General features: G+C 39.1%; 1 protein-coding gene across 1 annotated transcript in view; it reads right to left on the reverse strand.

Moving 5' to 3' along the window:
• The window catches only part of LOC104080384 (cubilin-like), a 123,375-nt gene that overhangs the window by 53,079 nt on the left and 42,328 nt on the right, over window positions 1–27,968 (reverse strand). The window contains exons 13-23 of the mRNA XM_009582759.1: window positions 27,728–27,909; window positions 20,449–20,623; window positions 18,623–18,804; window positions 12,432–12,588; window positions 10,646–10,762; window positions 8,260–8,373; window positions 6,876–7,004; window positions 6,473–6,605; window positions 4,066–4,271; window positions 2,599–2,780; window positions 847–1,036 (exon numbers count right to left, since the gene is read on the reverse strand). Coding sequence (XP_009581054.1) covers window positions 847–1,036; window positions 2,599–2,780; window positions 4,066–4,271; window positions 6,473–6,605; window positions 6,876–7,004; window positions 8,260–8,373; window positions 10,646–10,762; window positions 12,432–12,588; window positions 18,623–18,804; window positions 20,449–20,623; window positions 27,728–27,909 — 1,767 coding nt within the window. The remainder of the gene's footprint in view (window positions 1–846; window positions 1,037–2,598; window positions 2,781–4,065; window positions 4,272–6,472; window positions 6,606–6,875; window positions 7,005–8,259; window positions 8,374–10,645; window positions 10,763–12,431; window positions 12,589–18,622; window positions 18,805–20,448; window positions 20,624–27,727; window positions 27,910–27,968) is intronic.

The following is a 27,968-nucleotide window of genomic DNA, read 5'->3' on the forward strand; positions in this document are numbered from 1 at the left end:
ATGTGACCTATTTTACCATGAGGAGTATCTAGCAAAAGACCTAAGAGCATCTACCACAGTTTAACACAGGTTGCACATCAGAAAGGAATGGTGCATGCATAACCAAGAATACATAAACAATTTAGACCCTCTTGAAATTGAAGTACTTTTCTTTCTTCACTGCTAATGTCTCTGCTATAAGTTTAGATCAAGATGGAGTTCTTGCTGGGATATCTAGTGGTTCAGTGCTCCCCCAGCACATAAACCCATTACGTACTGCTACTATCCTGCCAGAGCCCCAGGGATCCTTAGTCCCTCTGTCCCCAGAAATCTGCCTTCAGATTTAGAAAGAAGACATTGCACTATGTCCTAGTTAGTCTTAACTTTCTCTTATTGAACTTGCTCAGAGAAAATAAATGGTACAAGAAGCATATTCCCTCTCCTTCCAGGACCTATTTGTCAGAGGTACATGATCATACTGAGCATATTCTCTTTATTTATGGATATGAGATGCATTATAGCGAAAGGTTTCGTATCACATTGGCCAATGATTTAAGAATGGTATTTCAAGACAGATACTTTTTCATGAAAGCATATAAAATGTTTAGCTTTCATGAAATACCTCTGTAAAGAAAAATGACCCTCTATCAACATGTTTATTTTTAAAACACTGTAAAACAGTATATCTGAGAGTCTCTAGAAATAATTTTTAAAAGCTATTAAAATGCTTAATTAAAATGTCAAGGAAAGCTTTCCCTCCGTTAACAGACAGGGCTTTCTCTTGTGGTGAAGTTGGAGTTTTTTAACTAAAGTTCAGTATATCACTGGCTATATCACTTTTAACCATGCAACCCACTGAAAACCCACCTCTAGTAATGGTGCGTGTAACAGCAGAAGCATCCACTGCATACCACTCCAAAAGAAAGCCTTTTCCGGTCACAGATGAATCTGACTGAAACTGAATTGTCATTGAACTGCCAGAAGATGCAAAAGAAACAGGGTCTGCACCACAGTATGTTGCAATAGGACGAGAATGAATGGTGGGCCCATCATAAACCTGCAGAGAGAAGAAAACGGTGCCGTTCTCACACCGGCAGATTTTCATCTGCCCCATACTCAGCAAGTTTCCAAGGAGAAAATTAGCCTCTTTAAATGAGCGAGGGATCTTTCAGCAATTCCCAGTTAGAGAGAAACCTCTCTTACAAAAAATGGAACAAAATCTCCCTTTCTATTATATACTGTTAATTGTGAAGCTTTCACAGAAGAAGGATCTGAATGGAAGCCATCAAATTCAGCTCATTCCCCATCACAGGGCTGCTCTTTGGGGACATGGACTGGCCTTCCACATTAAAAAAGTCCACTGGTACAATCTTGTTCCTTGCTGAGGAAAAAACCAACATGATCTAAAGGAAAAAAAAGGCACTGTTTCTTCTTTTTTTTCCCCCTTTTTCCCTCTGAGGAACACACATATTTTAAATTCTATCAAATAAATATGCAATAATATTTTTTTAATTTTATATATTTATAAGCCAAAATCTTGGCTGGTTAAAAGATGCTTCTCTTTCGCCACCTTTCAAACCTATTTGTATTCTTGTCCTCTTCCCCACAGTAAAAAATGTCCAGTAGAGAAAGCTAGGAAATATTAGATAAACATTAACATTACATTGAAGATCTGATCCTTGAGTCAAGTTAAAGGTCAGGCTGATTCACACCCACTGAATGTCTAGCTGATTTAAGAGACTCATTTTGGTTTCAGATGGACAGGCAAAGAAAGGCAGGCTGAGTTAGAAGAAAGAAGATACCATTAAAATCTGACATGAGATAAAGGAAAAAGTTATATTTCCTTTTTGAACTAATATTAAATTTGGATATCAGTGAATTAATAATGAATTGAATATACTGAATATACTGAACTAGTATTAATTTTTATTTTCCCAAACATGAAAGAAAAGGATAATTATTAAATCAGCTGGGTAAAAAAACCCCAACAACCAAACAAAAAAAAACAGACAAGAGATTTACCTTATTTAACTAAGTAGTTATGTTTATCTAAGTTCAGAAAGAAGTGTTGCCTCTATTGCTCCATTTTGCTTAGCACCATGCGTGCTGTATTTTTTAGCCTGGTAAAAAGGCTAGACTGTATTACAGGAGAGTACGGAAAACAATCCAACAGGAAGAAAGAGGTACCTTCCTACTGCCAACAGCAAATTATTGATCCAGAGAGCAAAGAAGGTGCAAGTAAAGGATTATTCCTGTAGGATTTTAAAATAACCTTATTTTTAGAGGCACTGAGATGTTACTGTCACTGTTGTCCTCAACTGAACCAGCACAGAGCAAAGCTCGATCTGGTATCTGACCTGAAATTCTTGGATTTGAAAATTCAGGATTGTACCATTGTGGACTTATTTTTAATAAGTTTCAGACTTACAGCTTGGAAATACCTGTTAGGGAGCCAAAGAGTATGTAACCCTTCCTATAGCTAATAATTATTGAAAAGACGACATAGCAAAAAAATAAGCCACATCCTCGGAAATTCTTCCCATTCCTCTTGTAGGTTTCTCTATTCAAAATTTTTATCAAAGTTAATTGAAATAAAATAACTTCTCACAATGAAATCACCTTTAGCTTGTCATAACGGCATCTGTGATGATTTTCAATATCCATCTGCAGGATATGGCCATGGATGACTTGTGAAGCATTAACACTTATCCGCCACTGGTAATTGGAATTGTGAGGGTAACTTCTGGGCCACTGTGGTGAAGCTATTTGTCCTCTGTTTCCCACAATGTCATTTCCATACACTGAAAAACAAGAAAGAGACAACTAATGCCTCTAATTCACATAGATTAAAAGAAGCATTGGGGACCAGCCTGGAATATAGCTTTCATTTCAGCCCATCTGCCTTAATTTACTTAGGACTAGACAGCGCTGTGAGGCATAGACTTGTGTTTCAGACAGTCCTAGGATGCACATCTAATTACTTTCTTTTTGTGAGGGATGCAGTGTGCCCTTATCTGAAGGAAATTACCCATTTGAGTTGTGTGGCCCTACATGTAGAAGAGGTAGGAAGATGGCACATCTAAATTCTCCCCTGACTCTCCCTACTTCATGCTCATTTCTTCCCAAGAAACATTAAATAATAAAATGATTTTTTTAAAAATGCCTTTGGGTGTTCTGGTGAAAAACGGTTCTGATTGGATTGAGCTCTGACCTATTGATAATGACTTTTGAAAATGAGTAGTAGAAGTCTGAAAGTAAGGAAAAATATTAGAAGTTTAGCTTGCATAATCAGAATGGCGGTGGGTCTTTAGCTTCAGCAGTCTGTTCATGCAGCAAGTCAGAGATTGATGTTTGCAATGGTCCCTTGCAATTTTGGATCTATAAACTGGCATAATTTCCCTTTCTTCTAATTCTGCTCCCTGGTTGATGGCATTTAGATCCAAACCGGAAGATGGACACTGTTGTACTCAAAAAGCAAAATGGAAAGCTGGGAAAGAAACACTTTTTTCTTAATTTGTCAATTGCCTAATAAATGGCAACATAAACATTAAATACCATTGCTCACTCTCAGATAGCAAAGATATATGGTCAGATATTTTTAACTCTAACAGGCTACTGGTAAACTTGGGTTGCCATAAAATTTTTTATTATATAGCTCTTTTTTGTATCTTTACATCCCAATACTGCTGAAGGAAGAATCTGAAAACCAGGTGATAAACCATTAGAAAACAGGCAATGAAATAGAGAACATTTTATTTTCCGTAATCCATGAAGTTTTTTGCTTTTGGAAGGATGATATGATCAATTTGAAAAAAGTATATAAATGATAATTTTAGAAGATAGAATTTAATGTCTAATTCTTCTGATTATGTTACATACACACAAGTTCTGTTCTCGCATGTTTTAGAACATCCCTTTATATTCAGCAGATATTTTACAAAATATTTTTTAAGTGAATTCAGAGCTTTGCTGTCAATTAACAGGCATTTTCTAATAGGCTTTACAGGACCAAATGTTCACTTCTCTGAATCATTTTGGAAGTGTTATGAAAGAACAACAATTTTCAATCAAATATAATTTACTTACAGTGAGAGAATGTGGCCCTGAAGCCAACATCAGGGCCTGAGTTGTCTGAGACAAATTTGACCCACAGGACATGTCCAACAGTAGATATATAATTTGAAGGCAAAGAGCTCCCACAGAATCGTCCTGCCAGAGTGCCTGTATCGTTCCCTTCACGAATCTCCAGGTAATCTTTGGTGCAGCTGCTACTGTCTTCCACCTGAAATGCTCTGTTTCAATAGCAGTAGAAGAGCATTAGGAGGCATATGACTGACACATACTTCAGAGTTTGCCCTGCCAGGCCACAAATCCCGCTGTAGCTCGTATCCTACTGTAACAGTTAAGAAGAGGGCAGCAACAAAACCCTCCAGAATCCACAAGTCATTGCTCATTACCTGGCAGTGCTACTGATACAGGGCACTCTCCTTTCTGGCCCCTTATTTTACAACAGAGCTTCAGCTTTAAAGTTATAATTTTTCAAGAGTCCTCAAACCCTTGTAATATTTGTTGGTTCTCCAACAACAACAACAACAACCAACAACGGAAAGCTCCTGATATTTAAACCAGATTTTTTATATAAGCCCAGGTCAGACTATTTACTGGGTGCACATCTATTGGGTGCAGAGAATACTTTTAGCTTTACAAATCAGTTTGCAGCCCCTTCATATGTGTATTATTTCAGTACACTCTCTGGTGAGATAACAATTTCCAGAGGCCTAGATTCATTTGTAGTTAACACCTCAGAGCTCAGAAATCCCTTAGCAGTTTCTCCAGAATTATAAAATATTACTGCTTCTCTGGCCTCTCTGAGTTTCACATAGCTGGGTGTGCAAAATAATAATAAGGATTGCTATGAACTCTCCTAAACCAATTTTTACCTTAGAAAAGGAATGGGTAGTAATCAAATTATAAATTCTAAACTATTGCACCAAGCTGAACTCTACATATATTCTAAAAATCGTTATGTTATTCCAAGTGAAGTGCTTTGATTCAATCCAATATACTTTCCAGAAGCAGGCTATGAATACGTAGTGAAGATTCCAGAGAGTGCCTCTTATAGCCAATGCCCCAAATATTTATGCTTTCTGATTTTCTGGTAACAGCTCCTCCCTTCAGTCCTGAATATAGCCATATGTGTTCAGTGTACACATGCTGTGAAATGGTTCCAAACACTCATCTGGATATACTTCAGACTAATTTAAAGCTAATGCTCAAATTGCAAGACAGGCATTTCTGTTCAGACTGAGCTGAAGAAAATTAATGCCTCATGCCAACAAAACTTTATAAACCCCTAATATTAAATTAAATAAAATAAATACTGCTTTCTAACCCAATTACTCTATGCTTTCCAGTATTTTCAGCTTGCCTTTCAGCTATGTGTAACTGAAGAAAAAGAGTTTACATCTACTCAGTGTCACTTTATATAACTGAATGTATGTTCCACTGATAGTTTCTGCTTCACACTAGATTTCTGTTTTGGTTCTGAAAAGTTGTTATTCATTATTTTGTAGCAAATATTTTGGAAAATGTTTTCAGGCTGTAGTACTTTTTCTCTGCTTCAGTGAGTAAAGGAGGAATAGAATGTCCTTTTTATTGAATCAGTACGTGCCTAACAAATTGCACCTTATGCAGTCAGTATGTTACTGGGCAAATTTTCCTTTTGTCCTGATTAACTGTAAATGCAGGTTTCAGAATTACTTTTCTTTTCCTGCTGATTCTTGATAAGCTTTGCAAAGGGTCAGTGCTTTCTTTCTTGGCAGCAGCCACTGTTTGATGCCAGGAAATGGAGAGGCTTAGAAATCCACGTCAGGGTAAAGAACAACCTAACGACCATAGTAAAGAACTCCACATTGTTCTATGGATCACACATGACTTTCCTGTCAGAAGTTTTCAAAGGAAACTTATTTTGCTGAAGGGAAAACAAAATTCCTTCAGATAATCTCCTGGCCCCTGTTGTACCTCCACTGTTATAACTGTTGGAGAAATTTTGAAGAGTTTAATATAAATTTTAACCCTACAATCTGTGGAGTATCTGGGCCCTTTATATTACTCAGCTATATAATAAATACTACAATGAATCTGGTAGTAAGGAAATAGTAGGAATTTCCTTTGTAAAGAAAAGGCAGAGCAATGCTAAATTTCCTCTTCTTGTTTATAAGCGAGTGAGAACTGGCTTCTTCAGCATCCCATGTTGCTCAAACAATAAATCACCTATTTATATAATCCTGTATATGCCTTAATATAAGCAATGACTAAGACAGGAGGACACTGATTGCAAGCTGCCACTAACCACTGCTGTGTTCTCTTTCCACGTTACTCTAAAAATATGTTTCAGCTTTATCAACTGGTAATTACATTTCCTAATAAACACAGAGCATCCTCCTTCAGGTCTGTTAAAGGGCTGAATAATAACCCCTGGCAATGCATTTACATGAAGGACAGCTGGAGCCGGTTGCCAGGGGAGCTGAGAATTGTCCAGACACACTCGGTGTTGAGCGGATATGGCTCGGGATAGCCAGGGCTGTTGAAAGCTCCTCTGTCCATGTGGAAAGTACCCCCGCAGGCTGCAACAAGAAGGAGACAGCAGAGGCTTGAGAAAGATGACCAAAAAAAATACCTTGACAGAGCCAGAGCATTTGCTAATCAAGAAAGCATTTCTCCTTGTCTCCTTATTCTTTAGCTTGTTGATATACTTGCTGAGACCTTGGCCAAAAAGAGGGAGGGCAATAGGGGATTTTAAAAGAGGAATGTCAGAGAGACAAAGAGATACAGGATCTGTTCTTTTTCTTAAAAGTCAAAGGCATAAGGTAGCAACACCTGTCATATGGACTTACATGATGACGATGCAGCATAGGTGGCACGGAAGCCCCTGGCAGTAATGTTGTTGTTGGAGATAAAATTCACCACCAAAGCATTACCAAAAGAAGTGATAGGATGTGGTATAGTAGTGCCACAGTAACGACCTGAAAGAGAACAAGCCAGAGAGAAAAGAAAGGAGTGTTCACCATGTAATTACTATTGCTAATTTAACATTTGGGGTTAATGCCTGACAGCAACCAGGAGTAACATTTGTTGCTTACAATTGCAGTTGTCAATTCAATCTACATAAAAATGAAATACTCCATTTCATTAGCACAGAACTCAACTCTGGTGGCAATTTTTTTAAACAGAGGAATGACCTCCTGCACTCCAGACACCCAGTCATTGGCTATTCTGTCATGGAGCTCCTTTCTGTTCACTCTATCGAGAAATTACAGCCTAATTGAAAAAAAAAATCCCATCAAATATATCTGACAGTAGTTTCCATTTCACTCAATTGGTTTTTGATGAAAAAAACAAGAGACAAATAACAGACCAGTTCTTCTGTAATGGATTGTAACATGCGGATTAGGAATATGAATCATGATCTATCAGAAAGGCATCTGACAGCAAAAAGAAAGACAGCAGCTAGTATCCTGGTATTTTTGCCAAGTGAAAGCCAAGGGCAGGAGACCAAAAAATGAATTCTGCTCTTAGTTACAAACCATTTAAATTGAATGCAGCCCCACTCCTGACAAAGAAGCATATACAAAAGTAGAGTGAGGGAGAGCATAATCAGGCACAGATATTCCAAATTTCCCAGAAAGGAATTTGAGGCAACCCTTGAGGATGTGAGGGGAGTCAGGACCACCCTGTGGCCAGGGCTCTCTTATGGCCTCCTGGCAGTATAAGCACTGAATTTTGCTGCTCCAGGCTGCTCCTGCCACTTCAAAGAGATGTTGGGAGAAAGCTGTAGAAAATTCAGGAACAAGCAGAAAATCAGGCTTTCTAGGGCTTGAGGAAAATTCATCTTCTGCTCTCAGAAATCTGCATCTTTCTTCACCTATGTTTGGTGTCGACTGTGCTTATGAGTGTGGGCTACATTATGTTTTTGTACAGTTAACTGGGAATTCAGTTTAAACTGAATTGCTTGGTTCCCAATATTGTCCAGCTGAGGAGGAAGGAAAAGGCAGCTGGAGTCAACTCCAAACTGCAGGTTAGTAGGAATACAGTCAGAGCCTGGGAGGACTGTGCCATTCACACTGAAGACTTATCCTCCATTCCCGGTCTCCTCTGGCCAAAGTGGCCAAGGAACTTTATCAGAGAAAATCCATGAAGCAGGAGGACTCTCACAAAAAACCTTCTGCTTACCTTGGGTATAGTTCTATATATGAAATAAACAAGGGAAAGGTACAATACCTTGAAGAGGAGCCTCATAGTTATTCCCGTCCAAAATCTCCAGAAAATCCGTTGTACAGTTTTGTCTATTATTTTCAATTTCAAAGTCAGTGAATGAGAGTGTGATGTGGTTGACTGGCAACAGCAAAGAGTAAAAACTTAAAAAGAAGTTTGGCATTTCACAGAGAAACAATTACATGTAAACAAATGTACCATCTTTTCTTTTCTCCCCTGAAGTCAATCAGTCCCCATAAAGCATAACATCTGAAGTAGTTTATTGCCTGATATGTGGAGTGAATTTGATGGAAGTGCATTAATCCTTACTGCAAAGGCCCTGGTAAATCTCTTCCTATTTCAGTACTTTCTAGTACAACCGACATTAGAAGCATAGGATTTAACACATACACATGAATCTAAATTTCCTAGTACCTGAACAGCTTCATTATACACTGAAAATGTCAGCAAATACAACATGGAAAATCTACACACATTCAGAAACAAAACTTATCTCTACACATCCATGACCTTCTGTCCCTTTGTGATCTATACCACAGATCCGGACAAAATGTGAATTGACGCTTCCCTGCTCCAGCTTAGAAAGAGCTGGTTCTTTCATCGTTTTGTAACGTTCCACATACATCAATTGGACTGGTTAAAAGATCGTTAACTACCCTCAGCTATATTTGTACGGGATTGGATTTTCCACACCCTTGGACTGCAGGCTACATCCTGAAAAAGAGGACTTCTGACTCAGGGTATTTTTGACTCTCCGATTGCTCTTGCTTGTCTGATACGAACAAAGGTGAAGTCACAACTGGAAGAAGAGAGGCTGTCCTCAACACCAGTCTGTGACAGGAGTCACTCCTGGCCTTAGAGTTCCTGTGCAGTTCACGCGGGTCAGAAAAAGTCTCACGATTTAGATAATAACTAAGTTTTCCTCCACATCGACCAAGCCTGAATTTGACACAAATATTTTGCTTCTCACTGGGCTACAATTAATTAGCTAGAATAAGCTGAAATGACAGACATGGACCCAGGCACTGCATTCAGCAGGGTGCCACTGACTGGCATTCAGCTGCATAGTCTGCCTGTTCGGCATGCTTTTGTGTCCTGTCCGGTCAATCAATTACCGCTATCAATGCAGGTCCTCAGGATACAAAGCAAAAAGGAAAAACACAGTGGGTGGCAAGAGCAGGAGACTTGTTGCCCTTCTCAGTAAAAGCAGAGCTTTTCAGCCATTGGCTAAATCTATTGTATATGGCTATGCCCTGTAATGCTGTGTGACTGGCATAATGAAGCCACGTGTACCTGTAACGTGTGGTATGTGGTGGTCCTGGCGGTAAGTGAAGGAAGTCACTACATACACAGGCTACTTCTTATACAGCATTTTTCTGGTCTGTCATACTGATGTAATTCAGGAGACAACAGTTATGTATGAGTTTTCAACCTGGGTCCAGGAAAAGATTGTCCTTAAAAATAAATGCTGTGTAGGTGAGGAACAGCTTTGACGATGTCCTTTTCATGTATTTGTATAAGAACCTATGCTAAAAAAAAAAGTATTGCTTATCTCCTGATTTTTGTTCTGGTGTTTTCTTTGGCAAATTGATTTTCATTTTATAACTGAGCAAAATAAACTATAAATGTGGTTGGAACATTCTATGATTTTAACAACAATGGCTAAATATCAGATGAACAACTGAAGTTCAGTAGTTGCTATTAAAAATAAACATTTATTTTAAATGATGTTACCAGGATACTATTACCCAATTGTAAATATTTTTTAGGGATCTTACACAATGTCAAGGTAATACTGGGTATTAAAGGTAATACTGGTATCTGATGGAAAATATTTGGTGCTTTATGATCAATCATAAATCTGTCTAAAATTAGGAATGTCTGAGAGTGTTATCTATGCACATATGACCACTTTATTTATATTTTTTTATTTGTATTTGAAATTGAAATTCCTCTGTACCTTTTCTCATTATTTAATTAAAATTTCTTTTTTTTATGTTAACAGCATAGATTTGATCTGACAACTCTAGCTTGAAAAATCCAGGCCAAAATAAGATCGGCTAAATACAAGTGCTTTAATTATATATAAGCCACTAGATTTTCTCACAGATGAATCCAACTTCACATAGTATTCAACACCTCACTTAAAATTGCAACACTTGAGTCACAGTAAATCAGCTAAGATGATAAAGTTGTAAACTGTATTCCTCACTATGCACTAAATCTTTTGCAGTGAAATCTGACTTAGGACAGATTAGGAGAGCCACACTCTCCAACTACCAGGATGCAGAACTTCCTAAAGAAATAAGGGAGGAATTTTGTATTGTTATTACAGAAAAGAAGATGAGGATGTTAGTCATCCCAGCTAACTATAAGAGATGTTTTTACTTACATGGTTCCTGAGCCTGAATAATCCAGCTGCAGTTCTGATTGTTTGGGTATTTGGCAGGATAGAGAGGAGAGGAAATTGCTGCCCCAACTGAATCTGACTCTATGAAACTTCCGCATGCTTTAGAATGAAAGACATACACACACACATACACACATAGATATTTATATACCAAAAACACGTCTTAGATTCTGTAGTGAAAACGAATGCATAAAATGTAACATGCTACATCTATGTGAAACGAGGATAAAATTCATGACAGTAATTTATCAGAAAAAGAGACTTAAGGACTAGCTCCAAGCACCGGGTATACTTCCTTGACCTGGATCCACAGGCCATGCTACTCCAGGCTGACCATCTAAGAGAAGCCAAAGTGACCTGGGAACAGACCTCATCTTCATCAGCTCCTCATAGCCCAGAAGAGCAATCTTGGGGCCAAAATAATTTGGTTTCAGGGTAGTGCAATCATACACCCACTTCTCTGATCATTTGCCTTTGTTGGCAACTAGGAAGGAAAAAATCATAAGAAACACTCCAGAACCTTCCAATGTCCAATGATGGCATCACATTGCATTGGCATGATCCTCTTGTGAGCTGCGTCAACAAAACTGCAGTTGTGTGAAATGTTGCACATATGCAAGAGCTTGGCTGATTGCATAACTTTGGCTGAGTGTTGCCATGCCTCATTTCTAAGCATACTGACTCATCATAAAACCCCCAGATCTGAGTTTAACACACAGCTGCTTTAAATGGCAGGGTGGGGAGTTAGGTACCAAAGACTCAGATTCATTTATCGTGCTGTGCTGCCTAAAACGTCCAGTAGGGTTTTCTCAGGAAGAGGGAAGCTGGGTTGCCTACATCCTAGGTAGGGAGCACTTGCTCACCAGACATGTTTTGTGCAGGGCCTAATCCAGTAAATGTGCTCTGAGAATGTTTAACAGATTAGGCTTTCATAGCTGTTCATCAGAAATGCCTAATTAGGTATCTAACTAGTACTTCAATAACTGGGGTTTCTGAGATTTTTGCTGATGCAAATTCCTCCTTTTCTTTATAATTATTCACAATAGTTTCAAAGAAAAAAAAACTTATGGGAAAAGTACTAATTTATAGTGAAAAGAGTCCTGAGAAGAAAATGAGAGAAAGGGATTTTCTCTGCAAAAACTAAATGGCTAAATCTTGGGGAAAAATGTTTCCAAAGTTATTGTGAAAAAAAGAAACAAAATCACCAATTGTCAAATAGTATGTAATTTCATGAAAAATTCTGCCCAGTTGGTGTTATTTTCATTAAAAAGGAAACCATGTAAAATACCAATTAGTCCTCCACAAATTGGATAGTTGATGTTTGGCAGCGTTTGCAGGCCTGAATCCATGGACTTCATCAACAGTACCACATAGAATTCTTTTATAGCTTTTCAGATTCATGCGCATGGATAGACATATAAAATGTTATTTTGTCACTAGGTCTGTGGAAACTGCCAGTTGCACATTTTTCTCAGGACAGTTATGGGTAGCTAACCCTCTAGGGAGGAGGAATAAGAGGCAGCTGAGGTGTGCTCGATGCCTTGCTATAAAAAGTAAATTTTTTCCCCAATCAAAGAATCTAAGATGGTAGTTAGATTTTAAATTCTTTAGTTTATAATTTGGAGAAATTCAGTCTTGTTAGATACACACTGGTATGCTGCATGTATAGAAACAATACTTCCCATTATCAGCTGTGCTAAAAGATTGTGTCTAATACAAACAAACTGGTGATTAGATAAATGTGCATTAATGTAAATGACGAAATTACCTTCAGTAAAGCGAGCGCTGAAGCCCCTGTGCTGGATGGTTGTATCAGAGCGCAGTCGGATGTACATCAGATTTTTGGAGGATGTGACAGGAGGAGGATGCTGTGTTCCACAGAGTTTTCTAAGAAGTGGTGCTTCATTGCTAGGACCATCAAACACCTGTTATGAGAAGATCAAATGAAGTATTTGGTTTCAATATGAGTATTGAGAAGACTTTTATTTCATTCCCTCTCTTATGTTTCATACATTTTGATCCTGATACAGCCCTGGTATGAGCAGTGCAAACAAACTATGCATTGCCTATCTTAATTCTGTGACCATTTCAAAAAAATGTGTGTATTTCAGGCTGAAGCTACTGTAGCCTTTATAAGAAAAAAGCATCAAGTAACCATCTTCCTCTGTGTGTATCTGGTATGGAAGCAACTCTCCTTTAACAATCCAGCTATGCCCATACATTTATTGTTTTCTGTTAATGGCTAACATGAGTTCCCGTGTAGCTTTTATTCAGTTAAACCCTACATCTTGCCTCAGTAAAGACTTCTAGATTGGCCCTAACATGCAACTCGTGCACCAGTGGGAGCTATGACTGTGTATAAAAAGAGAAGACACTAGGATTATGGTTTTTAGATACATGTACCTAGCATCAAGGATCAGAGTCCATATATCTATGCCTTAGCTTTAGGGTGCTGAATCACACACATATACATGAAGTGTTATTTAAGTAGAAAGTAAAGAAAAGTAAAAAAAAAGAGAGGAAGAAAGTAAAAATGCGTTTACAAAACTTCACTTTTAATTTTACCACAAATGCCTTCCCTCTCTTTTTTCCCCTTACAGTTGATAATTCTATTTCTTTCCTCTCTGTTTCACAATCAGGAAGAGAAGGATAGTGAAGTTAAAACCAATGAGTTTCTAGCTTAAGCAACACCAAAATTATAACAAGAGAAACCACAGAGAGGGAAAAATGGCCACAGTCTTAGATTCTCCCACTAATCTTTCCTAGCACGCCAGCAGACGTGATTTGTTTCTGCTGTGTTCGGAGCCATAGGCCAGTCTCAGAGCCCTTGTGCCTGGTTTCAGAAGTGGCGAGCACTGGAGCCATCAGCCCAGTTGCATGACCCACACAGGAAGAGCCTTTGGGCTGTTACTGGGCAGCAACAAGAGTTGAATTCAGTTCCTGTTTCAGCATTAACATCCTGTATTACCATAGGCACTTCATTTAGAATAACCTGTGACTCAGCTTCCTATAGCAAAATGGAGAAAAATATGGAGAAAAATATGGAGAAAAATATGGATAGGAGGACTGGAAGATATCCAGGTGCTAGGATGTTAAAAGCTATATAAAAGCCAGCTTTGAGCAAGATAATGCCATTGGGTTAGAAGAAATTTATTTCTTATTGAGATTGTCATCTTTTACTTCAAAATGCCTCAAATTCCAGCAAGCCTGTGCAATGGAGCACTAATGAATTAAAAATTTCTAACTAGACTGTATTACACAATGCAATGTTTCTGCCTCCAGTATTCAAAGGCCTTTGAGCACATTAGTGAAAAAAAAAATATAAAAACAGTAGGTGAGAGAAAAGTGACCCTGTCTCAAATAAGCCTCAGAGCTGAGAAAAAAAGAACAAAAATCCTGCTTAATCCACTGACGTACTCTACATAGCCAATGCTGTATTCATGAATTAAACATTTGCCTTTGGGCCTATACACTAGCTATCTGTGTGGGACCTTGTGACAGAGTATTAAGTGTACTGCAATGTCTGTAAAAATGAGTACCTGGCAAAAAGACCCAAAATATCCATCCATTCAACCTTTTCTTCTCTCTTGGCATCCTGCCACAATCAGCCCTTTAATACATAGTGTGCAGTATTCATTTTTCCTCTGCACATATATTCTGTATATAAATCAAACTGCCTGAAGTTAAAAACCACAAAGCATGAAATGTGAAAAAAAGTAATGACTACAAAATAACCCTTAGGAATTAAGGTACTGTCTCTCCCTAGACAGTAGTGAGAGGATTTTGTCTGAATGTTAGAACTGAGAATAATCATTGCATTGACAGGGCATAGAGAGAGGGCCTGGCTACAGTTCACGTAAACTGCTGGTTTTGATGGATCTGTGCCACCCTGCACAGCTGAGGATATGATCATTGACACATGGACTGTTGTGAGACTCTAGTAGTTGAGCTTTCTCACTTGGGAAGATATTAAGGATGAGTAACATAAGAGACTACGTAGGCATTTCATTCCAAGAGCTTTCTGGAATAAAGAAGTCTTTCTGTGGTAATACAGGGAGAAGAGCATGAAGTCAGAGGAATGTTTTCTAAATCAAGTGTATTTGCTGTTTCTGGACAGCTTGCTTGAAGAATAGTACTGTCTCCTCTTTCAGAAACCCAGAAATTATTCCTAGCCTTTTCACTTGCTAAAAATCTGATTCTAGCAACAGTTCAGCATAAGCATTAGTGAGATACAGCAGCAACTCTTAGGAGTTATGGCAGCTACAAGTTAAGCAGGAACAGTAACACATGGATATTTTATGGCTGCATCATTTTTGCTCACCTGCTATTTACTACCTTAAACTATTTTACAGGGAGGATTTCATTCTTGAATCTAGATCAGAAACCACAATATTCACACACTAGTTCAGGAAAGAGTTGTGTCTCTCTGCAGCTTCTTAAAGTTATTTTGAAAACATCTGAGAAATGCATTTCTGTGGCTGCAAGAGTAAAGGAAAATGATGCATCTGCTTACTTAAAAGCCAAGTTTTCATTTGCACTAGCAGCAATTTGCTCTTCTCTTCCCTTTCCACAATGAACATAACTGAGTGACTCATTGCCTTCTTGTTCAAATGTGTCCTGCATTTTGCAAAAGCACATGACAAAAAGAAGATAATTTTTGACTTTGAGCCATAAAAACTCCACATATTTCTAGCTGTCCTCTCTTGGAAGATCCTCTCTGCCAGCACCTGGAATAAATGAAGTCATACCTCCTTTCTAGCTCCCAGAGGCTTACATTTCTACATTTCTGTGTACTACTTGTTATAGTGCAACAGGAAAGAAAAATAACATTTGCTTAAACAAAGCCACTGAAAAGAACAAACTATTTCCCCTCCCCTTTTCAGTGCCTTCCCAGCCACATCCTCCTCGAGTGTCCAAATACTTGAAACTCTTGCTGACTTGCACTCCTGGTGTACCGTCAGATACAATACTGGTTAAACACACGGGCAAAAAATACAGTAAATAGTGCATTCACTATTTCTTTCCCTCTATTTTCCTTCAAAGAAACAAATTTGTTTGTTGTAAGACACACTCTCCAGATAGAAATGGGCTGGTACACAAAGAGAAATTAAAAATTTATTCTTTATGTTCGGTGACAGTGACAGCAAAAAGTCTTCTCAAAGATCTTATGCTTTCTACAGAATATAACCAAGTTATATTTGAGATCAGAGAAAGTAAAGGTTATACATCCTCATTTAGCAGATGAAGAGATGTTCATCTTTTCTGAAAACAGATAAGGTACAGAAATTGAGGAATCAACTAAATTTAGGCAGCTAGGTGAATGAAGAATGTGCTTTTTGGTGGCCTGGACTGCTCTCTGCACACTCTATCCATTGACTCTAGAGGGAGCTCAGAGCAGTTACACCGTAGGTTACCGTTACGGGCTTAGAATTTTTTTGGCTGAACCTAAATCTGTGCTCAGATTCACATGTGAAATCATTGAGCAGGACTGAAAAATGCACTGGGCTTTTTGGAGTTGCAGCATAGCCAAGAAGCAGCAGACACGAGTATTTTCACTCCCTCCATTTTGCTCACATAACAAATGTGCAATGGAAAATGTTGCAGGAAAAAAAAATACATTTTCATGTGTTCCCCATAGAAAGGAATTTACGGTAGAAATATTAAAAAAAAAAAATCTCGAGTCATAATGCAGGGAAAAATGACTGGGTCTAGAAGGGAAAGGATGAAGGAAAAGGCCGTTGGTACACTCAAGGGTGGAGGGGAGCCCCAAGAGAAGTCACAGAGCAAATAAAATCCATAAAGATAAGTAAAAATTTAAGAAATAGAAAAGGACAGAACCACTGTGTTACTCATACACAGTAGTTGTTCCTATATTAGAGAGAGAAAAACCCCACCAGCTTCCTTAGCTGCTCTTATTTTCCATTTACGCAGCTTTTGGAATGGAATTCCTGAACCACTCACAGTCATACATCTACTTATATATTTCCAGGCACTCTCTGTCCCCTCACTCTGTTCTCCTATTGCCATGTGAGGCATATAGTAAGCCTTGGAATGAGATGAACACAAATCACATCCAGGTGTTGGTAACAAGTGATTTTCTGCTTATTGGCATACCAGGTAGAGAAAGAAACCCTATCCACTCCTTTCTTGCCCTGCTGGTCCCCCTATATTAGTATTGAAGAGCTCTTCTCTACCTCATACGCCAGAGTCTCAGAGCCCTTCATTATCTCTTAGCTTCAAATCAGGATTCACCCTCATCCATTTTCAAACCACCTTCCATTTGGTGGGCAGTGACTGATGCCTGCATTAAATTTAAATCTCCCTCTCTGCTCACGTTGCTGCTTCAGTTGTGTTTGCACAGCTGGGGCTGATGGGCAACTTCCTCCACCACCACCCCCTAAAAAACCAAAAAGCAGAAGCAAACAACAGATACTCAGATATTCATATGGCAATAGAGGAAAAGGAGTGTCACTGCACTGCAATGGTCTGCAAACTCCACTCACGCAAAAAGCCACAGCCATCTCCCCTGCCAGCTGAAGGACTGATGCCTTTCAGTGATTAAAAACCCAGTGCCTGTATCTGGCCTATAAAGGTAATGGGAGTTGTGCCTGTAACTGCAAGGAGCTCATGGAGCTGAGTGCTCTACAAAGTGTTTAGATAGGTACATACATTCATTGGCATCGGGTTTAAAAGAGAAACTTTTGTATCAGGTCTTTTCAGAATTTAGTCCTTAATTTGTGGGGGGGGTTGGCATTTTTACCAGTACTGCCATTTCAGATAGCCTGTGTTTCTGTCAGACAATGTGATTTTCTACTCCTGTGTGATATCACAGAACAGTTGGAATTTTTTTCCAATAGATTTTCCTTTCAATGATCCCCCTGATGTAGTTAAACAATTTAAATAAAAAGACATAACCATATTTCCCTATGTTTCAGAACCAGAAAAAATTGAACAGACGTTGTACAAAGATACTGTGGCCAAATGAAATCTTCAGTTCTGCTCAGCAAAATGGGGACACATTTCTTTTTTTCTGGTTCAGTACAAAAAAGCTTTACAAGGCAATGCTGTTAAAACTGATGCTGTTTTCAAGAGAGTCTCAGTTCCTGCCAAATTGAGTTCTCTGTGAATGACAGTTTATCAAGGAGAGGAAAGCTGGATTTTGGGCTACAGCCAGTGTGCTTTATCCGACTAGTACTGATCACACATGCCTTTGTACTGAGTGAAGTGCAATCTGACATCAAAGGTCGGGATTTCATGTCCCTGCTCCCAAAAGGCCAAGTGGAGATGTGGAGAGTTCTTCATTGTCATGCACTGATTGAGCAGCAACTTGAATTTCTGTGACATCAACAAAAGCTCACAAACCAACAGCAATGTGAAGCTTTTAAGAGCGCAGCAGCTCTAATGAAGCAATTAGACAGCTGAGGAGCACCTGAATACACAGTGCATATATAAAGAAAACCAGCCAGCCACAATGCCCTCTGAATATAGACCTCCCTCTCTCCTGTAACAGAGTGTGGGCAACCTATTATACATGTGGGCAGTCCATTTTATGGCTTGGCGCAAACTGCACTATAAATGGGAAAGGGTGTCATAATAACAGCCATCTATGTATGAGGTTATTCCTGCAGTACTAACTACAACTCACACCACCAAAACGAAAAATGTGGTACCAGGATGCAGCATGCACTGTGTTCAAGAAAAGATCCTTCCAGATATAAGTGGGAGCCTGGAAGAATGCAGAAATGCATTTGTGAAGCCTGCTTCATTGGTGAAGCAAAGGGAACTAGATCATAACTATTTAGCTGTAAATGTAAGACTTAGCCCATCAGTGAATAAATATGACTATGCAGCTACCAGTCTGAAATCAAGTGCAGCCTAGGCTGCAGAGTAAGCTTCCTCTTTTGCAAGCTTTTCACCAGACTCATTAAGGAAACTTTTCAAATTTCTATTGTTACTTACTTCAACATTGTCATATTTACACAAATGGTGATTTTCAATGTCAAAATCCGTGAAGTTCAATAGGACTCTGTGGCTGTAGTCAACTTGGATAACCCAAGAACAATCTGTGTTATTAATATATGGTTGAGGATAGTTTGGAGAATGGATTTCCCCACTGGTAGCTTGGAAAACACCACCACAGCCTGAAAAAGAAAAATCAGTTTTAATCACAAGCTCTGTTATGCTTAGAGAGATTCCGCCTCTATTTTCAAACTAAGGGAAGAACACCTCCATCTTTCTATTTTCTACATTAAACTTTTGTAAGATGAGTGTTCCAACTGTTGAAGTGTCCTGTCCGCAACAAAAATAAATGGAAATTACTATCAGGAAAATATAACATTATTATTATTGGTGAATATGCAACAGCAATGCTTGTGAGTAATGTTTCTTTCTAGCCCCAGGCTGGTAGTAGGTGTCGTAAAGGCTGAAGCATTAGTGCTGGTATACCTCTATCTTAGATATTGTAAAAGCAATCAATAATACCATTCATTTGAATGCCACAGACCTACCACACTGAGAAAGCAATGACTAGGCCTAGCTGAGCATAGGGGTGAGAAAACCATTTCTGAAAATAACAAGACAGCTAGGAGCTCCACTTTACCCATGAGCAGTAAAATAATTGCAAGTTTCTACTTCCCTACTCATGCAGTTGAGGGCTTCCTGAGGACTCCACTTTACCCTCAGGTATTTCTGACCAGAACAGCTCCAGTGCTCATGAATATCTAAATAGCCAGGAATGATGCATCCTGCAGGAAGTGCCAGGGCTTTCAATAGGACTAACAAACAAACAGACTTTTATATGTTGTAAAGGGACAGAGGAGGGTGAGAGAAAGACATTGCGGCTGCTGTAGATTGAGGCAGCCTGTTGGAAGAATAAAAACTATACTGTTATTGCGTTCTGGTGAGCGGTATTTTAGAGGCTAGAGAGGGGTTGGAGTAGAACAGGCAAGATGCTGTAAAGGGATGAGAAAGCTTCAGGGGGCCTAAGTAGAAAAAATAAGCCCCCAGATCTCGGAAGGGGATTAATTCAAAGGACTATTGTAGACTTCTTTTATTCAAAAAAACTCTTGTGCCTTTCTCATAAAACTTGTGAGAATGGACAAGTATAAACCTTGACAAACTAATGAATCAGTGTGCTTAATGAAGCAAAACTGCAAGAATTAAAATCTGCCTCTCCTCAATTTTCATTGCAATTATTTTCTGATAATTAGCCTTTTCATAAGAATTCCCATGTAGAGACATGTGGTTGGGTCTTTTAAGCATGCCTCTTCTTTTACTGATTACCAGTAAGGCTTTGAACAAATAATCACATGGGGGATGGATGAACCTTATAGAGTTCAAGTATTTACTAATCGCTCCAAATATTTTTGGAGTCTGCTGAGTTCTCCAAGTTAAGCCACATTCTCAGATATTTTTCACTTTACAGTTTAAAACCAAAAGCATCATTCGGCTAATAAAGGACTCTGTGTGGATGAGTGGGTGGGGAGAACTGCCAGCATGCAAAAGTTCTTTTCTGATTACAGTGATGTCTTGATTAATTATGTAAAGAAGAAACCCCAACAAGGTAGGCTGTTACAAAATACATAAATAGGCCTAGATTTCAGATAGTCAGACAATTTTTAACTCTGTGTGTTTTTCAGCATCTCTTAGTGTTACCAAATCCAGTAACACCCAAATTCTCCTTCAGTTTTCAGTCTTATGCTGTTTGACTACTTTAAATGCTTGCATGGCTGATCCACGATTCTCAGACTTCCTGAATTTCTCCTGGTATTAATCAGTATACTCACCACCCAGATTTTCTTGCCAGGAGGCATTAAAACCTTTCCCTGTCAATGCTGCATCTGTCTTGAAATGGACAATGGCTGAATTGCCAGTAGTAGAGACACGCAGTGGGTTCTGTGCTGATCTTGAAACACACAGCCGGGCTAGTCTAGGAGAGAGGAAATCAGGGCCACCATAGACCTAGAAATGGAAGAAAGACTATCAAAGTTTTTCAAAGAGATTGTCTGCCACACATACATGAGAATACATGAGAACTGTTTAGCTAGGAGAAAAAAAATCTGTAAGTATTGCAAGTGATTCCACATTTTGAAGTGTAAAGTAGCTAATAAAGTTATTTTCTCTGCGGGTTTACTTGGTATCTGAACCACCTGGCACAAGTACGAAATTCTAGATGATTTCAAAACAGCCTTGCATTAAATAAGAATTTTATGCTTTGGCGACTTTGCCACATTCTTCTTCCCCCATCCCTCCAGGGTTAGCACCTTGTTTCTGTGGGAATACAAAACCAGATTTTTTGTGTGCTTGTGCAAACAAACTATATCTCTTTGCAGCAACTTGTGCTGATATTTTATACCCTTTATGTTTAAAGGCACAGTTAAGACTGATTATTAAATTGGGGCTAGATTTCATCACTCTTTCTGATAAAACAAAAAACATTGCAGTTTTATTGACTTCAGTGGCAGAATCAACATCCAAACTATGGGATTTTGGGCAAGTAAACTACATTTTAATAATACTCTTCGGAAACAAGGATATTTCCCACAGAAGACAGGTTTTGACTTTTAAGAGTAATTATTTCCTGCTTGGAAGAGTGTGCTTCAGGCAGTTATAAACCAGAAAACCACCATTCTCTTAAACATCATCAGAAGTATTGTGTACTTTATAATGCATTTTTAAACCAATTATGTGAATTAGATGGCAGTGCTGAAGCCTTGTTGATCCTGTTTCTTGTTTTCCAAAAGGGATGTGGAATTTTAGTTCGAGCCCATTTATAACTGGTGGAACTGGCTCACCCTACTTAGTCTTCCCTCTCTGTGAAGAAAATACACATGCTCAAATGCAATTTTCAAAATCAGACATGTGATTTTGGTGCTTAGTGCCTTCAATGATTGAATTTTTTTGGCTTCTTAGAATCACAGATTCATAGAATAGTTTGGGTTGGAAGGGACCTTTAAAGGTCATCTAGTCCAAGCCCCCTGCCATGGGCAGGGACATCTTCAACTAGATCAGGTTGCTCAGAGCCCCATCCAACTTTGAATGTTTCCAGGGATGGGGCATCTATCACCTCTCTGGGCAACCTGTTCCAGTGTTTCACCACCCTCATTGTAAAAAATTTCTTCCCTATATCTAGTCTAAATCTACCCTTTTAGTTTAAAACCATTCCCCCTTTTTCTGTCGCAACAGGCCCTGCTAAAAAGTCTGTCCCCATCTTTCTTACAAGCCCCCTTTAAGTACTGAAAGGCCGCAATAAGGTCTCCCCAGAGCCTTCTCTTCTCCAGGCTGAACAAACCCAACTCTCTCAGCCTTTCTTCATAGGAGAGAATGAAGAACCCCCTGATCATTTTTGTGGCCCTCCTCTGGACCTGCTCCAACAGGTCCATGTCTTTCCTATGCTGAGGGCTTCTTGCACGCTAATGAAATGCCACCTGATATTAAGGGTCTCCTGCCTTCCATTGGTATGTCCCTGGTAGGACAGCAGCTGCAAAAGTCAGCTTGACAGTAACCTCAAATGTGAAAACTGTTAGATACACCAAATAGAGAGTGTGCTATTGTCTTTCAGCAACTGAACTAGCAATAGATAAATTCTCATTGTATCAGCATTTATTATGTACAAATCCTAAAGCTAAACTAGAGAATGGCAAGTTCTAACCACAAAACCAGGGAATAGGAAGATAAGGCAACAAATCGCATGAAGATAAGGCAACAAATCCCATCAAGATTTTCCCACCAGTAGCATCTCAAGTTTGCTCCAATATTTTATTAGTCTGGTAAACATCAAAAAGGTCTAAAAAGCAATCCATGAATTTCTCTCAGAAAGTGGCAGTACTATAAGAACCAACCTTCTATATGGCCCTTTTGCCTCTGATTCCTTCTAGATGAGGGGGAACTTAATATTTTAATAAGCTCTGCCGGATACTTTTTAACTTCAGAAGTAGTTTGGGTTCTGTCCAAGCTAAATATCTGAGCAAGTCTTACAAATAGCTGAGCTAGTCCCACAACCTTCAGGGCTAAGTGTAGTGCATTGCTACATAATTTGATTGATCGTGTGCTCACTAACTGCTCACGGTGCCTGACACTGCTCTGCAATTAGAGGTATAAGGGAAAGAACTTTTTTTTTAAACTGGAAAAAATATTCAGTGACTCCAGGGTAATGTGAGACCTCAGAAGCTGAAGTTTGCATCCCCAGAAGAAACAATGAATTAATTTTTTTATAAACGGCATAGTCTGTTAGATGTTCAGAAGACTGTATTTTGTTTTAGTGGTTGATTACACAGGCTTAATAGCTTAAACATTTCAATTTTGACTGAGACAGCACTTTTTTGCATTCTGCAGGGAGGCTGCATGATTTGAATGGATAATCGTTTCTCTGTTCAATCGATCGTCTCAAGGCATTCAAGAGAAGTCAGAATGGATGTAATCACAGCTCAGATTAAGAATCTCTAATGAAGCAATCACAGTTTGGGGAAGAAGCATGTTTGTCCACTGGAAGCTCAGTGTCTTCAGCAAAATCTTACTGCTTGGATGCTTGTGAGCCCAATGACAGCTGCATTTGTCAGAAGTCTCTTCAAAATGTGGGTTTTAAAATGTGTTTGTGGTATACTCCCTGAGTCAGAGCCACAGCATGAGATCTAGCAGGAACACATGCTCTTAATCATCTAAACCAGCCCAAAGAAGCTATGTGGCAGAGGAAACAGCAGGAGTTTCTAATATGCATCTAATAAGCATCACGGACCAGCCTCTCACATCATCTTTGGTGCTCCCTGGGGCCATCTGCACACCACAGGCAAGGGACCAAACCCAGCTCTGACATAAACCCTGCTGATTTCTGTAGTATTACCTCAGAAATTAACTTGGCCCAAGCTGTTCCACTTACAGTTGGCCTGTTGGAAGAGAATTAAGGATGGGGAAGAAATATTGATGGAAATCTAAGGTTGTGGGTCTCCTTTACGTTGTTAACTATTTGGCAATGGCCTTCTGCACATTTTCAAAATAAAAAGCACAGTCAAAGGCATGATCTTTACAGTTAGGAGTGTATTTTCTTTTCTCCTTCATGCCAGTTCAGTTAATCAGATGCTTTCACAAGGGCTGGAACAAAACCATGTTAGAATGTTTCCATGACAAAAAACAATAAAATGTTACTTTTGGCTACATAGAGGAAAACCAATAGTTACCACATGAAAAAAGAAGAGGGAAAAGAGAATGGATGGAAAGAATGAATTCCAGGGTGCGGTTCACAAAGAGTCACAGGATGTCTGAGCTGCGAACAGATAAAAATAAAAATAAAAACATCTAGTTTGACCAGAGCACCTGATCCAGAGATAAAATGATGTTGGATGGCATAGAGGGGATGCAGGACACTGCCATAAAGCCCATGGTTTTAATCTGTTCTTATCATTTGCTTCTGCCCCGTTAGATCCATTTATTGTTAACAGTCAGCATTCCAGAGTTATGAGCAACAGAAAGTTGTTTTTATGTGGTTGGTCACCCTCATGACACAGATTTTCTGGGAATAAAACTGATTCTTCTTCAGATATAACTGCCAGCAAAGAGAGAGCCCAGCTTTGAGAGAGAATTAAGAATTATGGTAATACTTGATGTTTCTTTATATTTAAATGAGAAGACCAGGACATCTAATAAAGACTTGGAAGTGCAATAGATTGACAGCGTTCCTTCCTTTTCAGCTCAGAGCTACATCTTGCTGTGGCAGAATGTATTTATAGTTTACAAAAATCTGGTCCATGTTAAAGAAAAGATGTCATAATTTAACAGAGCAGGCATGGTAACTTTTCTCTATGTATGTATTTTCAATACAAGCCATTTAAAAAATATTTTTAACTCTTTCATTGTGTCCAACATGATGTCTTCTATTTCCATGAAACATTTCTAGAAAACACCTTTAAGAACAACTTCAAATTTTCTTCTGGATGCTTGTAAAAGAATGGAATCTGATGGGGAAGAGAGAAAGACAGAGTGCAGCAGTGTCGTAAAAGAAACAAGGAGGAGGATTAAAGGAGAATGTGTCAAACACTTGAGCATGCAGAAGCCACGTAACTATTATTGCACAGTCTTGGTGAAACATATGGCAGGACTGGGATACTGACATGGAAGGGACAGCTTGTTTAGGAGGCATTGTCAAAGGAAAGGGAAAGGAGACAGTTGCTGCATTTTACAAGAACCAATATGCTTCAGAAAAATGTGCAAGAGAGAAATATTCAAGAAACCATCGTATAAAAATGAAGTTAGCAGCAAAAGGGCTGCAATGGGAAAGATCTCTTAGAATTTTCCTACAATTCTCTGCTGGGTCAAAGGGGTGAGGGTGTTTCTAAGCAAAAGCTAAATGCATCCAGGTGAGCAAGTTTTGTGATTACTGGGGAATTTTTATTACAAGGTAATACATTTTGGAAAAGCAACAGAAAAGAACATAATTTATTGCAACGTTCTAAAGACAGCTTCTTATTTCAGAGAGTAGAGAGAGTTAATGGGACAGGGAGGGACAGTAGGGTGCAGAGCTACTTTAGTACTGATTTTGACTTCCTATTAAAATTGGAAAGTTATTTGGCTTGAAAGAAAACAGGAAGCGGTAGAACTCACTATTCAGAGATAAGGAAAAAGTGAAATCAGGAGAGTAACTATGAGAAAAAGCAGACTTCAAAACCCAAAGAATTGGTAGACAGGATACTCTTGGGAAGATAATGTAAGTTTGGAACCTTAGTGATCACTGAAACACACTGTGTCAAAGGCAAACCAGGAACCCCTTTTTTTCTAACACTTTTCAAACTTTTGTGTGTGTGGTTTTCAGCCTGGACATATGTCGACAACTACAGGAAAAAAGATTACAAGATAGAGCAGCTCCTGAAAATGGTTAACCACGTTCTTTTTTTTCCCCACTAAATCTGAGTTATCATTTATTCTGTGCATACTATATCAGTCATGCTGTGAATGTGTAATTTTGTAACAAAAGCGAGAAAGTATGTATGTGCAAGGTATCTAAAGCTCCACCAAATGCCTGCAGTTTGGCAAGGGAAGCTGTTCCCTGCCAGGCAGAACTTTCAATCTTGCACTAAGACATGAACCAATTTTCCCCAATAAGTTGATTTACATTAGGTTCTCTGTCAGCTGATCAGAGACAGGTGTTGGGAACTGGATGAGCCAAGGTCGGGAGACAAGTAATTCAGAGGCATGCCAATTCTGAGGACAGGAAGGTGGGGAAGTTCAAACAGCAAGGTGGGCATCTGTGCTGATGAATAAGACTGGAAAGAAGTAAAGCATAGCAGCTAAGCTTGAAATGGTGAAGAAAGAAAACCCAAAACCTAAGATGAATACCTTGCTTAGAGACACAGACCAGCAAACTGTAGGATCCTCTTAAACAACTTCTTTAAGCAATTTGTGTCCGGCAACCCACTCATTGGTTTTAGGCCAGCCCCCCCACTAGTCAAAAAGTTGTCAAGCAAATGGTTGCCAGCCATCTGTACTCTTACTGGATGTCGATAGGTCCTGGGTGACCACCTACAGATGTAGGCATTGTCCTTGCACTCTTCAAGAAATGGTCAACCACAGCAGACTTAGGTTTTGGGCTCTTTAATGGATTCTTCTGGGCAACAGAGGCATAACTGAAGCTTACAGACAGATTAGCTTCAATCTAGTCATTTTAGGCACAAACAACAATGAAGCTGCAATACAACAGACTTCATCAATACCCAAACCAGCCAACACGGGTCACCTACTCACAGGCACTGGTGTCAGCAATGTGACATACAGTCATACTTGCCAATGCTACTGACGGAGAATTCATGGAACAACAACTTCCTTACACCCAGATCCTACAGAAGTCCCAAAGTCAATAGGATACTCAAAGCACAGTGTCCGTTTGGTCAAGACTTCCACTTCATTGCTAAGCTAGGGAAGCCTGTTTCAGAGCCAGAAAGCTGGAGTTAAGTTATACATCTCTTCTACTCATACAAATGCTTAGCAATCATCTATCTGGCAACTGTATATTTAGGACCTGCTTTAGCATGTGGATTAAGTCTTCCAGGAATATTGCTGATGAATGTGCACTAAGGACCATAGGCTGGAGAAATCAAAGCTACAAAGGTAAGAATAGGCAGCAGTGAGTATGTGTACGTGCTGGATAACAAGCTGTCTAGCTGTATGCCAGTCACACATCACATTACCCAGGAGGAGAAGAAAGTCCCCAGTGGAGTAGTACAGAACTCTTAATCGATCTTTTGGGTTCATTACAAAAACATTCAAATGTCACCCATGTATTAATATTGAAAGACCCAACAACCATACCTCCATTAGTGATCTCAAATGTCTTTAGTGAAAGCGATCTAGAAAGTCTATACTTCTAAAGAATTTCTTCCTGAAATTACTTCCTATCCCTTCTTCCTGCACTGGAAGTCTATTCAAATCTGTTAGCTGGGATTGGTCACCTGGCTGCTTCCCAACATGAGCACAAAAATATCATATATAACAGGACCATCCAGTCTTACGGGTGTCTTAAAGGTCAGTAAACCCTTAGAGAGGCCCTTTTTCTCCTTGTTCCACCACCCTAGGCTGACTAGGACACTGCCTCTTCTTTTATTCTTTTTTCTGGGTACAAAGATTCTTCACAGTTTTCAGCACTCAGGGTTATAAACCTCCCCACTTCCTTGGAATGTCCTACACAAGGTCTCACCTAGTTATCCCCCTAGTGATCCATTATCTTCCTTTACATCAGGAAATTTTATCTCCATGGTACAGCACCCTACACTTAGTTCTTTGTAAAAGATGGACTTTTTAAGACTGAGTTTTTCAAAGCAGTTTTGTCTCTTGTTAGGAAGTGGAAAGTGCCTAGCATCATTATGAATTAAGGTATACAGACACCAAAGGCATAAAAGCAAAAAATAATAAGAGCATTGTGGTTTCTGTGACAACATCTGTGGAACATAACTGTAACTGCAGCAGAAATGGGAAATTGCAGTAGAATTGTTTGTTCTGCTCCTGCAGTTCTTTGGATTATCTGCTCCAGACAGAAAAGCATGTAACTTGTGTATTTTTGAGGAGTAAATCTAGTGCTCTTACCTCCAGAACATCATAGTTGCAGTCTGGGTGATATTCAATGTCGAATTCCTGAATGGTGAGTTGAATGCTGCTACCAGGCGCTGTGTGAATGTACCAGATGCATTCCCTATTGCTTGGGTATCTTTTGGGGTAGCCAGGGCTGTGAAATGAACCAGAAGGGCCAGAGAGTTCTCCTCCACAACCTGACAACACAGCAAAGCAGGCCATCAGTGAGGGGCTCTGGAAAAACTCACTGACAGCT

Source organism: Fulmarus glacialis, unplaced genomic scaffold (genome assembly GCF_000690835.1).
Source record: "Fulmarus glacialis isolate BGI_N327 unplaced genomic scaffold, ASM69083v1 scaffold4858, whole genome shotgun sequence".
In the NCBI taxonomy this organism is placed as follows: Eukaryota; Metazoa; Chordata; class Aves; order Procellariiformes; family Procellariidae; genus Fulmarus; species Fulmarus glacialis.